General features: G+C 40.6%; 1 protein-coding gene across 1 annotated transcript in view; it reads right to left on the reverse strand.

Moving 5' to 3' along the window:
* Window positions 1–3,289: 3,289 nt before the first annotated feature.
* tmem201 (transmembrane protein 201) overlaps window positions 3,290–13,170 on the reverse strand; it is a 125,256-nt gene continuing 115,375 nt past the window's right edge. Inside the window, exon 8 of the mRNA XM_059952281.1 lies at window positions 3,290–3,473. Within this exon, the coding sequence (XP_059808264.1) occupies window positions 3,442–3,473 (32 nt within the window). The 3' untranslated portion in view covers window positions 3,290–3,441. The remainder of the gene's footprint in view (window positions 3,474–13,170) is intronic.

The raw sequence follows: 13,170 nt of genomic DNA on the forward strand, positions 1-13,170 counted from the left end.
TTTTCTAGTTTAAGTGTTTTATTTGGTTATTGATTTTCAGATGGCATGCTATGCCGCCTGAACAGTTTATACACATGCAGAAACCTCCAGAAAAGGCCTATATTCCTTTTATGACACTTCATTTTCCTTCCCAGGAACACTATCTCACTATATCTTTCCTCTCCTTTTACACTATTTATCTTTATATACTGTAATATATACTCATTGCAATTTTTAGGTTTTTATTATCATGTATTGTAATGCTTTGTTGCCACAAAACAACAAATTTCACAATATACACCAATGATATTAAACCTGATTTTGATTGACATTAAAGGTCTTTTTTAAAAACATTACTCCAGTTACAAACTTCTCCTGTCTCACCATCTAATCTCTGCTAATCTTAAAGCCCTTTGATATATCAGAGTTTTCTAAATTCCAGTCTCTTTTTCAATCATTAATTCATTTGGGTTGAGTTACTCCGACTGCCCAAAACACTGAGCTCTGGTATTGAATTTTTTTTTTCACACAGGAGTCCATTTAGCCCATTGAGCTGATGCCAGCTCTCAGTCCCACTCACCCACCTATCCCCTTTCAACTTTTTCTCTCTCACTTGCCCAGCATCTAACCCTTTCCCCCCAAACCTCAATTATTTTGCCATACACTATGACTGGGGCAATTTACAGAAGTCAATCCAACTAGCACATCTTTGGGACATGGAAGGACACTGCAATGCCCGTGGGAAACACACTTGTTCACGAGGGGCACATGCAAACTCCACAAGGACAGCAGCCATGGTCAACATGAAGCACAGCAGCTGTTGGCAAAATGGTTTACCGTGACTAACAGATTGGGGTTTGATTCCTACCTCCGTCTGTAAGGAGTTTGTACATTTTTTTTCTCATGACCATGAGTTGCCTCCGAGAGCTATGGTTTTCTCCCACATTCCAAAAACATGCAATCGTTTGGATTAGTAAGTTATGGTCATGCTATGTTAGCGCTACCATGGCGACAATTATGGGCTATCCTCAACACATCTCTGGATTACGTTGGTCATTGATGCATTTCACCATGTGTTTTTATGTATATTACAAATAAAGCTAATTTTTAAAGATATTTAACTTTATAGCAACAAGACTAATAGCTGCCCCACTGCAGCATCTATATATACTGTACACTCCCCTTCTTGGTCTCTTCCTATAAGGTTTTCCTATATCTTCCTATAGGATGTGCTGGAGCTTTTGGAAAGCATCAAGCTGGATAAGTCACCAGGACCGGACAAGACGTAGCCCAAGCTATAGTGGGAAGGAAGGGAGGAGATTGCTGAGCCTTTGGCAATGATCTTTGCATCGTCAATGGGGACGGCAAAAGGTTCTAGAGGATTGGAGGATTGCAGATGTTGTTTCCTCATTCAAGAAAGGGAGTAGAGATAGCCTAGGAAATTATAGACCAGTGAGGCTTACTTCAGTGGTTGGTAAGTTGATGGAGAAGATCCTGAGAGGCAGGATTTATGAACATTTGGAGAGGCATAATATGATTAGGAATAGTCAGCATGGCTTGGTCAAAGGCAGGTCATGCCTTACGAGCCTGACTGAATTTTTTGAGGATGTGACTAAACACTTTGATGAAGGAAGGGCAACAGATGTAGTGCATATGGATTTCAGCAAGGCATTTGATAAGGTACCTCATGCAAGGCTTATTGAGAAAGTGAGAAGGCATGGGATCCAAAGGGACATTGCTTTGTGGATCCAGAACTGGCTTGCACACAGAAGGCAGTTGTAGATTGGTCATATTCTGCATGGAGGCCAGTGACCAGTGGTGTGTCCCAGGCATCTGTTCTGGGACCCCTTCTCTTTGTGATTTTTATAAATGACCTGGATGAGGAAGTGGAGGGATGGGTTAGTAAATTTGCTGATGACACAAAGGTTGGGAGTGTCATGGATAGTGTGGAGGGCTGTCAGAGGTTATAGCGGGACATCGATAGGATACAAAACTGGGCTGAGAAGTGGCAGATGGAGTTCAACCCAGATAAGTGTGAGGTGCAAACACGAGGAAATCTGCAGATGCTGGAAATTCAAACACACACAAAATGCTGGTGGAACTCAGCAGGCCAGGCCCGAAATGTCGACAGTGCTTCTCCTTATAGTTGCTGCCTGGCCTGCTGTGTTCCACCAGCATTTTGTGTGTGTTGTTTAAGTGTGAGGTGGTTCATTTTGGTAGGTCAAATATGATGGCAGAATATAGTATTAATGTTAAGACTTTGGCAGTGTGGAGGATCAGAGGGATCTTGGGGTCAGAGTCCACAGGACACTCAAAGCTACTGTGCAGGTTGACTGTGTGGTTAAGAAGGCATATGGTGCATTGGCTTTCATCGATCATGGGACTGAGTTCAAGAGCCGAGAGGTAATGTCACAGCTATATAGGGCCCTGGTCAACCCCATTTGGAGTACTGTGCTCAGCTCTGGTCACCTCACTACAGGAAGGATGTGGAAACTACAGAAAGGGTGAAGAGGAGATTTACAAGGATGTTGCCTGGATTATCGAGCATGCCTTAGGTTGAGGGAACTTGGCCTTTTCCCCTTGGAGTGACAGAGGACGAGAGATGACCTGAGAGAAGTGTATAAGATGATGAGAGGCATTGATCGTGTGGATCGTCAGAGGCTTTTTCTCAAGGCTGAAATGGCTAACACGAGAGGGCACAGTTTTAAGGTGCTCGGAAGTAGGTACAGAGGTGATGTCAGGGGCAAGTTTTTTTTTAAAAACGCAGAGAGTGATGAGTGCGTGGAATGGGCTGCCAGCAACAGTGGTGGAGGCGAACACAATTGGGTCTTTTAAGAGACTCTTGGATAGGTACATGGAGCTTGGAAGAATAGAGGGGTATGGATAACCTGAAGTAATTTTTAATGTAAGGACATGTTCGGCACAGCTTTGTGGGCCAAAGGGCCTGTATTGTGCTGTAGGTTTTCAATGTTTCTATGCTCCCTAAACTTATCTTAGAACATAGAACAGCACAGCACAGGAAAAGGCCCTTGATGTTGAATCAAACTAATTTTCTTCTGCCTGTACATGATCTTATATCCCTCCATTCCCTGCATAGTCACGTCTAACAACCTTAAATGAGCATTGTCGTGGGAAAGCAGCACCCATCATCAGGCACCCCCACCACCCAGGTCCTGCTCTCTTCTCGCTGATGCCAACAGGAGGGTGGTACAGGAGCTTCAGGCCTCACACCACCAGGTTCAGGACAGTTATTACCCCTCAATCATCATGTGTCTGAACCAGAGGGGATAACTTCACTCACCCCATCACTGAACCACTCCCACAAACTTTGGACTCACTTTCAAGGATTCGTCAGCTCACGTTCTCAATATTTATTGATTTATAATTTTGCATTTGCTCAGTTGCTTGTCCTCTGTACATTGGCTGCTTGTCTGTCCTGCTGGATGCAGTCTTTCATTGATTCTATTGTGTTTTTTTGGATTTACTGTGTACGCCTGCAAGAAAATGAATCGCCGGGTTATAGTTGCTGACATACAAGTACTCTGATAATAAATTTACTTTGAACTATCGTGTCTGCTTCCTCCACTCCCGAGCAGTTGAATCCATGCACCCACTACTCTGCGGAATAAACAAACTTCCCCTGCACATTCCTTTGGACTAACCTCCTTTCACCTGAAATGCACCTCCTCTAGTTTTTGACATTTCTACCCCTGGAAAGAGATCATGATTCTCCACCCTATCTATGCCCAATATCCCCTTTAAAGGCCCAAGAAGAAGTGTCATGGGGTGTTCTGCAACATTAAAGATGCTTAGAAATTAAAAGGTGTTATTCAGAGCTCTTATAGCCCCCATAGTTCACCTCCCATTCCAACAAACCTCTCCAGAAGTGAGAAGTTGCACTGATAAACACATTCCCACCTACACATCCAACATCCAGCACAAGCGGCGCATTCGAGCTTGATTTCAAAGTTTGGATAGGTACATGCATGGAAGAGGTATGGAGGACTATAGGCCCAGTAAAGGTTGATGGGAGTCCACAATTTAAATGGTTCAGCACAGACTAGATAGGCTGAAGGGCCTATTTTTGTGCCATTCTTTCCTATAACCCTATCTACAAACACACTTTGATTGTAGTTTCCTTGCTTCCAAGTCATTAAATTTACATTTTTATGCTCTGCTTTTATACAAAGAAAATTACAATATTCTGCTTCATATAAGAGGTGATAAAGACAAGATATGTCAGCTTAGAATTCAACAGCCAAAGGCGTTAAAAGGAAATTTAAAAATGTGTAAAGATCTGAGATAGAAACACTGCTGAACGGGTGTGTGTTTCATAATATATAATTAAACTATATTCTGAGACTTCTCGTGTAGTCTTGCATGGATATTGACTATTGTATTTTGTTTCCCATATTGGAGCCAAAAAATACAACCCCCTTGCTATCAAACTGGGATCTTTTATGAATGGATGATCAGATCTTTACTCTTGGGATATTGTATACTTAAATTTGGTACTGTTGACACATACAGAAAGCTCCCTATTGATATTTAAGTCACATATTAAGATTTATTTATACTTGTAGTAGAACATTTTACAGTACCTGAGGTCTTTTGGCCTCTGTTGGTGTCATCCAAGGAGTCATAGGGATAGACTGATGAGTCATAGCAATAGAACTCACCTCCAGCTACTTTATAAATGTACCACCATTGTTTCAGGCACTGGGTGCCAGACCTCATCACCAAATTATTCTTCAGTAAATGTTACATCAAGTGGAGCCACTTCCTCACAGCACCAGTAATGTCCCTAATGTATCTGTCTCTACCATCACTCCTGGTAGCATGTTCTACACACCCAGCACTCTAAAAAAAAACTACCACTGACATCCCCCCCATACTTTTCTCCAATCACCTTAAAACTATGCCCTCTTGTATGAACTATTTCTGCACATTGAAGGTTAAAGTATAGAGTGACTTGAATAAGTCATAGAATCACAGTAAACTATAGCAAAGAAACAGGACCTTCTGCCCATTTAGCCCATGCTGACCCATCTAAACTACAGCCAGACCACAGCGCTCCATACTCCTCCTACTGAAACTTCTCTTAAACATTGAAATCCACCATTTGTGCTGGCAGCTCGTTCCACATTCTCACCATCCTGGGTGAAGAAATTCCCCCTCATGTTCTCCTTTAACATTTCATCTTTCACCCTTAACCCATGATCTATGGTTATTTCACAGTGGAAAAAGCTAACTTGCATTTACCCTATCTACATTCCTCAATTTTGCACATCTCTAAGTTTCTTCTCATTCTATGTTCTAGGGAATAAAGTTCTAACCTATTTAATCTTACCTTATAACTCCAGTCCTAGCAATATCCTTGTAAATTTTCTCTGTACTGACCAAAATGGCACATAATATTCCAAATTAGGCTTCACCAACATCTGGTGCAACTTCACCATTAACATCCCAACTCTTGTACTCAATACTTTTATTTATGAACCACTCTGAATTTCTCCCTGTTAGATCTGTGGATGTCTTCCCCTGGTATGGTGGACGAGGGAGAATCATACTCTGATTCTGAGCAAGTCTCAACAAATGTTGGATTTCTGCCACCTGTCAGTGCTGGCGCATCCAAATCTGATATAACTTTTGTTTAGTCCTCAGCCAGCAGCAATACGTTCAGAGAAAGAACACTTTGATCCAAGTTTTCACTTCATCCTTATTAATATCACCAGTTTTTACAGATGCACCACAGAACATATCCTACCTGGATGCATTACAGCTTGGAACGGCAACTGCTCTGCCCAGGACCACAAGAAATGGCAGAGTTGTGGATGGGATCCAGAAGTGACCTCCTCTTCACTGACACTGTCTCACTTCCTGCAGCCCCAGCAGAGCAGTCATTAATAACTAAAGATCCTTCTCACTCTTCTCCTCCCTCGCATCGGGCAGAAGTAAGAAAAACTTCAGAACAGGTATTAGCAAGCTTCTGCTCTGCTGTTATAAGATTTCTTGATTTCTTAAGTTGACCTCATCATGGACCTTGTCCCTTAACTGTTTAGCTGCACTGCACTTTCCAAGAGAATCAGAACCAGGATTAATATCACTAACACACATCGTGAAACTTGCTGCACTACAGTGCAACACTTACTTTAAAAATTCAAGAAGTTACAACAACAAATACAAAAAAAATTACAAAGAGAACAAAATAATGAGGCAGTGTTCATGGACTGTTCAGAAATCTAACGGCAGAGGGGAAGAATTTGTTCCTAAAATCCTGAGTGTATGTTTTTAAGCTCCTGTCCCTACACGATTCTAGTTAACCCCGCCCTATCTATTACCCCCATTCAATAAGCTGTAAACTCTTTAAACTACTTTTTATAAAACTGTTTAGACTGTAAATATATGCTGATACTTATGTATTTATGCATATTTGATTCCATATCTACTTTAACCTCTAATTTTACTTTTAATAATTCTTTATTCTTAATATTGGATGTTGTGTTTTTTGCATGTTGCACCTTGACCAACACACTATCACAAATTCCTAATACATGTAAATCTATAGAGTGAATAAACTTCATCCTTGATCCTTGATCCTGCTATAGTTATGTATGGAATAACCTGTCTGCATGGCATGCAAATAAAGCTTTTCAGCGAATCTCTGTACATGTAACAACACATTTTTTCGTTATATGTACCAAGAAGCAGTGAAAAGTTTTGTTACATTGATATATTACAACTAATAATTACACTGGACAACAAAAATTTTCCTTCCTGAGTACTTTTCAGCGTACTTTATTGATTTTAGGCTGATCATAAATATCACCATGGCATTTCCTTATCAAACACCATTTTTTTTAAATTGCCTATATTTGTTATCTTACATCATAATTCAAGTCAGAATAACTGATGCTAAGATTAAGGAAGTCATTTTTGTCGGTCCACAAATCGAACAGGTCATCAATGACAGGCAATTTGAAGAACCTCTAGTGGGACTGGAGAAAATCGCATGGAAGGCATTCAAAGATGTTTTTGAAAATTTTCTTGGCATTTATAGAGCACCAAACTACATGCAGCTGGTTGACAACATGCTTCAAGCATATAAAACAATGAAGTGGAACATGGCACTAAAGATTTGTTTTCTACATTCCCATTTAGACTTCTTCCCTGCAAATCTTGGTGCTGCCCATAATGAGCACGGTGGAAGGTTTCACCAGGACATTGTGGTCATGGAGAAATGGTATCAGGGCAACTGGAATCTATCAACGCTGGCTGATTATTGTTGGACACTTTAGCGAGGAGCCTCAGACACTGAGTACAAACAAAAATCATAAAAAAAAAACACCTTTAGCTTAGTTGAACTATTGCAGCACGTCAGCTCCATTATGCAATATTCAATAAAAGTTAATTCCTTGTTTCTCCAAAACCCTACTTGATACAAGAAATCTGATATTATATTTGTGTTCAGCTTCAAGTGGTCGATCACAAAAAAATTCTGAGGGAGTAACACTTTCAAAAAAAAATTGTTCTGTGTTATCACTCCGCATTCACCTCTTATGAAGAAAGGCAGAGACAAAAGTTCACAATGAACTTAAATCGTTTTTTCCACCTTGCCTCCAACACCTACAGCTGTAAGTTAATCAGCAACAACTTCTTTTCCCTCAAAATCTTCCACAAACTTGAGCATTTTTCATATTGAAAGGATCTGACACAGAAGTGATTGCCTGTGCTTCCACTAAATGATAAGTGGGAAAATATGATAACCTTAAAGCACAGATGTTCAAACTCATATCATGCAACTTGAATTGGAAATTTTTTTGGCATCCACTACATCTTTATCAACAGACAATGCTTCCTTTTTATAGCTTTATTCAAATTATTAAGATCTAAACACATTTGCAGCAATCCATCTTTCTTTTATATTGCTGCTAATGAACTGGTTTAAGCTGTCAATGATGTAACTGGAATATCCTGTCTGATGAAACCACTGTGTTCTTTTCAACAGTCCTAAAGCCACTGGTATCTGATATATTGCATCATGCTTAATTTAAAAAAAATATTTCCATCATTAACCACCAGAAAACATTTCTATATTAAATAGTCCTTTGTAGTGTCATTTAATTCATAGGAAAAAGAACCATACAGCGCAGTACAGGCCCTTCAGATCACAATGTTGTATCAATCTTTTAACCAACTCTAAGATCAATCTAATCCCTCTTGCAAAGCCCTCCATTTTTCTATCATCCATGTGCCTATCTAAAAGTTTTTTTTAAAACTCCACCACCACCCGACATGGCATTCCACATATCCACCACTTTGTGTAAAGAAGTTATGCCCCCAGTACTAGCCATTTCCACCCCAGGCTATCTACTATCTATGCCTCTATTCATCTTGTACACCTCTACAAAGTCTTCTCTCTTGCTCCATGCCAAACAGAAAAGCCCTAGCTTGCTTGACATATCCTCAGGGCTAGGCAGCATCCTGGTAAATCTCTCCTGCACTCTATGTATTACATAGGATTCAAAAGATGGATTTCCATTGGATGTGCCACTGTTCAGCTGAGATCTCAATATTCTGCTCACAGTTCAACTTATGTAACTGCACCAATAGTCGTACTGATCTCTGATGGGAAGCTGTAGATGATGAGGAGAAATTTCTTTAGCCAGAGGCTGCTGAACCTGTGGAATTCGTTACCATGGAGCACTGTGGAGGCCAAGTCACTGGGTCTATTTAAAGTGGAGGTTGATAGGTTCTTGAATAGTCAGGGCATCAAAGGTTAGAGAGAGAGGGAAAATAAATCAGCCATGATGGATTGGTGGATCAGACTTGATGGGCCAAATGGCCTATTATGCTCCTATGTCTCATCTTATGGTCTAATAAAATGACATCCCATTAAAAGTGAGATGAGAAATTTCTTCAGCCAGAGGGTGGTGAAACAGTGGAATTTGTTGTCACAGAGGGCTGTGTAGGCCTATTCATTAGGTATGCTTAAGACAAAGATTGATACGTTTTTGACTGATCATCATGGCCAAATGGCCTAATTCTGCCTTATGTTCTTGGGGTGAAACCCTGCAGTTTGCCAAGACTGGAAGGTACAGCTGATGTAATATTTTAGCAGATGACTCATTCAGGTGAGCTATCAATTTACCACAGATCTTTAATCACCTTCTGAAAGAATCCGGCTTTCAGTTTTGCTTGGGAATGTGCATCAGTGTCACAGAAAACCTGGCTTCAAACTAAATGTTTGGGTTCAATTAACCTCAGCAAAGGAAAAAAATGACATAATATTTTTCAGATTGGCTTGAGTGCACCCTGCACTAAGGAGAAATTCTTCATTTAACAAGAGCTGAGTTTACATTGCATTATTCATTGCCAACGAGTTGTGACAATGACTGAAACCCTGACCCACATCAAGTGTCTGCCCCAGCATGCACCAATCCCATAATCTATCAATCTTCATCTGTCATCTTGGCTTGGATCCCAGAGAGGGTGAAATTTTGAAAATAAAACTGTTAAAAAAAATATCTGCCTGAATGTTGATGTCATGGACAGCAACTCAACTTAAACGTTTTCACAAAAATGAAATAATGCTTAAACTTTGGCACATACATTTGCCGGGATTTTATTTAAAGATACAGCATGGAATAGGCCCTTCTGGTGTGCTGCCCAGAACTCACCTATTCAACCCTAGCCTAATCACAGGACGATTTACAACAACCAATTAAACTACCAACTGGTAGGTCTTTGGACTGTGGGAGGAAACCAGGGCACCCAGAGGAACCCAACGTGGTCACAGGAAAAAAGTACAAACTTCTTAGTTGGTGCTGAAATTGAACGTTTCAACTCCTGAACTACAGTAGTGCTGCGCTAACTGCAACGCTACTGTGGAAGACATGAGCAGTATGCCAGTAATTCATTAGTGTCAGGGGGCAGAATTGAGCGCAGTTGCTATCACAAAGGAGAAGGTAGGCACTTGGGAAGCTGAAAGGTCTGAAGTGGATAAGTCTTGCCGGTATTCAGATAAGTAAACCAGTTTGGCTTCTGTGTAGCTACTCCCTACACTTGCACCCTGAAATACTGCACCTTGTTACATTAACACTGAATCTACATACAGATGGAAACTCCGGTCTGGCATTCTGAGGTCCATCATGTTTGGAACCTGCAGTACAAATCGAACTCAGATCCAAGATTATCTATGATCTGCACTAGTTTGTAGCAACTTACCAGTCCAGCTTTTCTGATCTCAGCCAACTGTGCTCATTTAGAGCAATGTACAAAATGCTGGACAAACTCAGCAGTATATGTGGAAGGGAAAAAAAACATTCAACATTCTGGGCCAAGAGTGTTGCAGTTTTCTCAAAGTCTAATTAGGCTACACTTGGAGCATTGCATCCAGTTCTGGCCGCCCTATTACTGGAAGGGTTTACAGCCTTTGGAGTGGGTGCTGAAGAGATTCACCAGGATGCTGCCTAAAATAGAGAGGTTGGACAAACTTGGGTTGTTTTCTCTGGAGCGGCAGCGGCTGAGAGAAAGACCTGATTAAGGTTTATAAAATTATGAACGGCAAAGACTTGACAGCATCTTTTTCCGAGGGTCAAAATGTCTAATATGTTAAGGGTGAGATAAGTGGGGAGCTCAGTTCAATTGAGACGTGTGGGGCAATTTTTCAAAAAAAGAGCGGTGGATACTTGGAATGTGCTGCCAGGGTGGCAGAGGAGGCAAGCACAATAGAAGTGTTTAAAAGGCATTCAGATAGGTACATGAATGTGCACAAAATGGAGAGATATGGGAATGGGTAGACAGAAGAGATTAGTTTAGTGAGGCGTTTAATTAGGTCAGCACAACATTGTGGGCTGAAGGACCTATTCCTGTGCTGTACTTTCTGTGTACTATGGTTATACCACAATGTCTCTTGCAGGTTATTTTCTGTACTGCACCCATGTATCAACTACTGAATTGCAGAGAATAAGCAGTTGTGAAAATTGTTACAGACAACAGGTATTCAGCAAATTTAGAGACGTTGTAATGTAGGCAGAAACCAGGAGCTGCTCACAACTACCCCATCTGAAACCCAACACTGCCCCTCAGTGGTGGAAAGCTGTAACAACCAGTGAAGCTGTGTGTTTACAACCTGCATCACAGACAGTCCCAGGCTGGTTTCTGTTGTGAAATTTCTGGACTGGAAGACTCAGGACAAACTTTCAACTCATTCTCAGCTGACACAATTCATCAAGAATCAAAACTTAATGATGATAATTGGGTGGTTCAGATAACGATAGCATCTTCACAACTTCAGGAAGTCTAGAACTTACAAAAGAATACAACAAAATGTGTGGTTATCACCACATCACAGGTATAAAACTTTAATTCCTGACCAATTATAAACAATGTCAAAGCATATTGAACATTGTGGTCAGTAGTTTTTTTAAAGTAATAATAAATATTCATTTTACAACACAAACAGACTGGGACTATGTGAGATTTGGGAGCATTGATGTGTTGGTGGGAAGAGCAGACAATGGACATGGATTCAGTGGGCCAAAGAGCCTGTTTCTCTACTGTGTCACTCCATGACATCCACCATTTCTGTTTGCTGACCAAGACAGCGTGTGATCCAGCAAATCTATTCTAATTTCTGATCCAGATGTTCTGTGGTCTTACACCTCTTCACAGCAAAGAACCCTCAGAGTTCAGCATTCCTCCAAGACCTGACTCTGAAACACCCTTGGCAGTTATGGCATCAGAGGCTGTGCCTCTGGAACACCCTGCCTGAAAATTCAATGCCCCTAACTTTAAGTACTCCGTTAAAATCACCTTGGCTATGTGTCCATTCAAAGACTTTGACCAAATACACAGGAACACTCTCTGGCTCACCATGTATGTGCTAAATACCAATCCAAACATCCCATATTTTGCACATGGTCCATATCTCACAATACCCTACATTTACATGTACCTTCCATGATAAATTTTCCCTTTACTATGATAAAGAGATGTTATAAGAATTATTCCTTGTACTATTGATCAGTGAGGTACAGACAGAATCTGTATTACCAACAAGTACCTTTATTGTCTAAGCTAACAAAGTACATGAATTTATACACTAAATACGTTATGTGCTTACTTGCTTAGTTTCCCTGGCTCTCCTGAATAGTCAAATAATAGCAAAGGTATTACCCGGGCAAAGGAGTCTACGCTGACCAGGCATTCCTCGTAGCCCACACTGGATTACTCACATTTGTACCCGCGATGGTTATTCTTCAAAGTTATCACTGCTTTGTATGTGAAGACCTCTGCTTTTATACTCATTTCTTACCAATTCAAATATTGCATTCAACTTTCAAATCTCTTACTTTCTTTTCTTTCAGTTAGTCCTGACGAAGGGTCTTGGCCCAAAATGTCATCTGTGCTTCTTCCTATAGATGCTGCCTGGCCTGCTGCGTTCCACCATCATTTTGTGTGTTGCTTGAATTTCCAGCATCTGCAGATTTCCTTGTGTTTGCCTTCTAGTGTCATTGGTTGTAGGTCATGTGTCTGACTGTTAACAACTTTTTATTGGCTCTGCTCCAGGCCAGCATTAATTTATTGCCCTCTTCCCAGCAAGTGACAATCGGTAATTTATGGCTCTTCGTTTTCAATCAGCAACCAGCTTTAATCATGCAAACAGATACAGACCACACCATTCACAAACTTGAATGTTATATCCAACCAAAGAACACTTCACAAATAACTTCTTTATTTGGAAATGATCCCTAGTTCAGCAAATTACCTGAAGCTTCATTGTGTCAACTTTAAAACACTGATCAAGCCAAGTAACTTAAGTTCAAAATGGAAAACTCTTCATAAAATGGCAGCCTCCATCTCCTCCCTTATGGCAAGAACAAAGGCAATTGGTCTGTCTGCTTCCACTGTCTTCGATATATTCGAATTCACTGATTTGCAGATCGTAGTTCTTTCTGGTCTGCAGGCTTCTCAGTCCTTCACTTACTTGAGTGGAACTGTCAGGATTGACCGAGATCAATTACTTCCACTGGTTAGAATACATCATGAAATGGAGCATTAGATTTAAGCTTGGAAGCACGTATCTATGTAGAGGAAAAATTAAATCAGCAACTCTTCTGCTGAAGATTGCTTTACTTGTCACATGTACTTTGAAACATCAAAACATACAGTGAAACACATCATTTA

This window comes from Hypanus sabinus, chromosome 27 (assembly GCF_030144855.1).
Source record: "Hypanus sabinus isolate sHypSab1 chromosome 27, sHypSab1.hap1, whole genome shotgun sequence".
Taxonomy (NCBI): domain Eukaryota; kingdom Metazoa; phylum Chordata; class Chondrichthyes; order Myliobatiformes; family Dasyatidae; genus Hypanus; species Hypanus sabinus.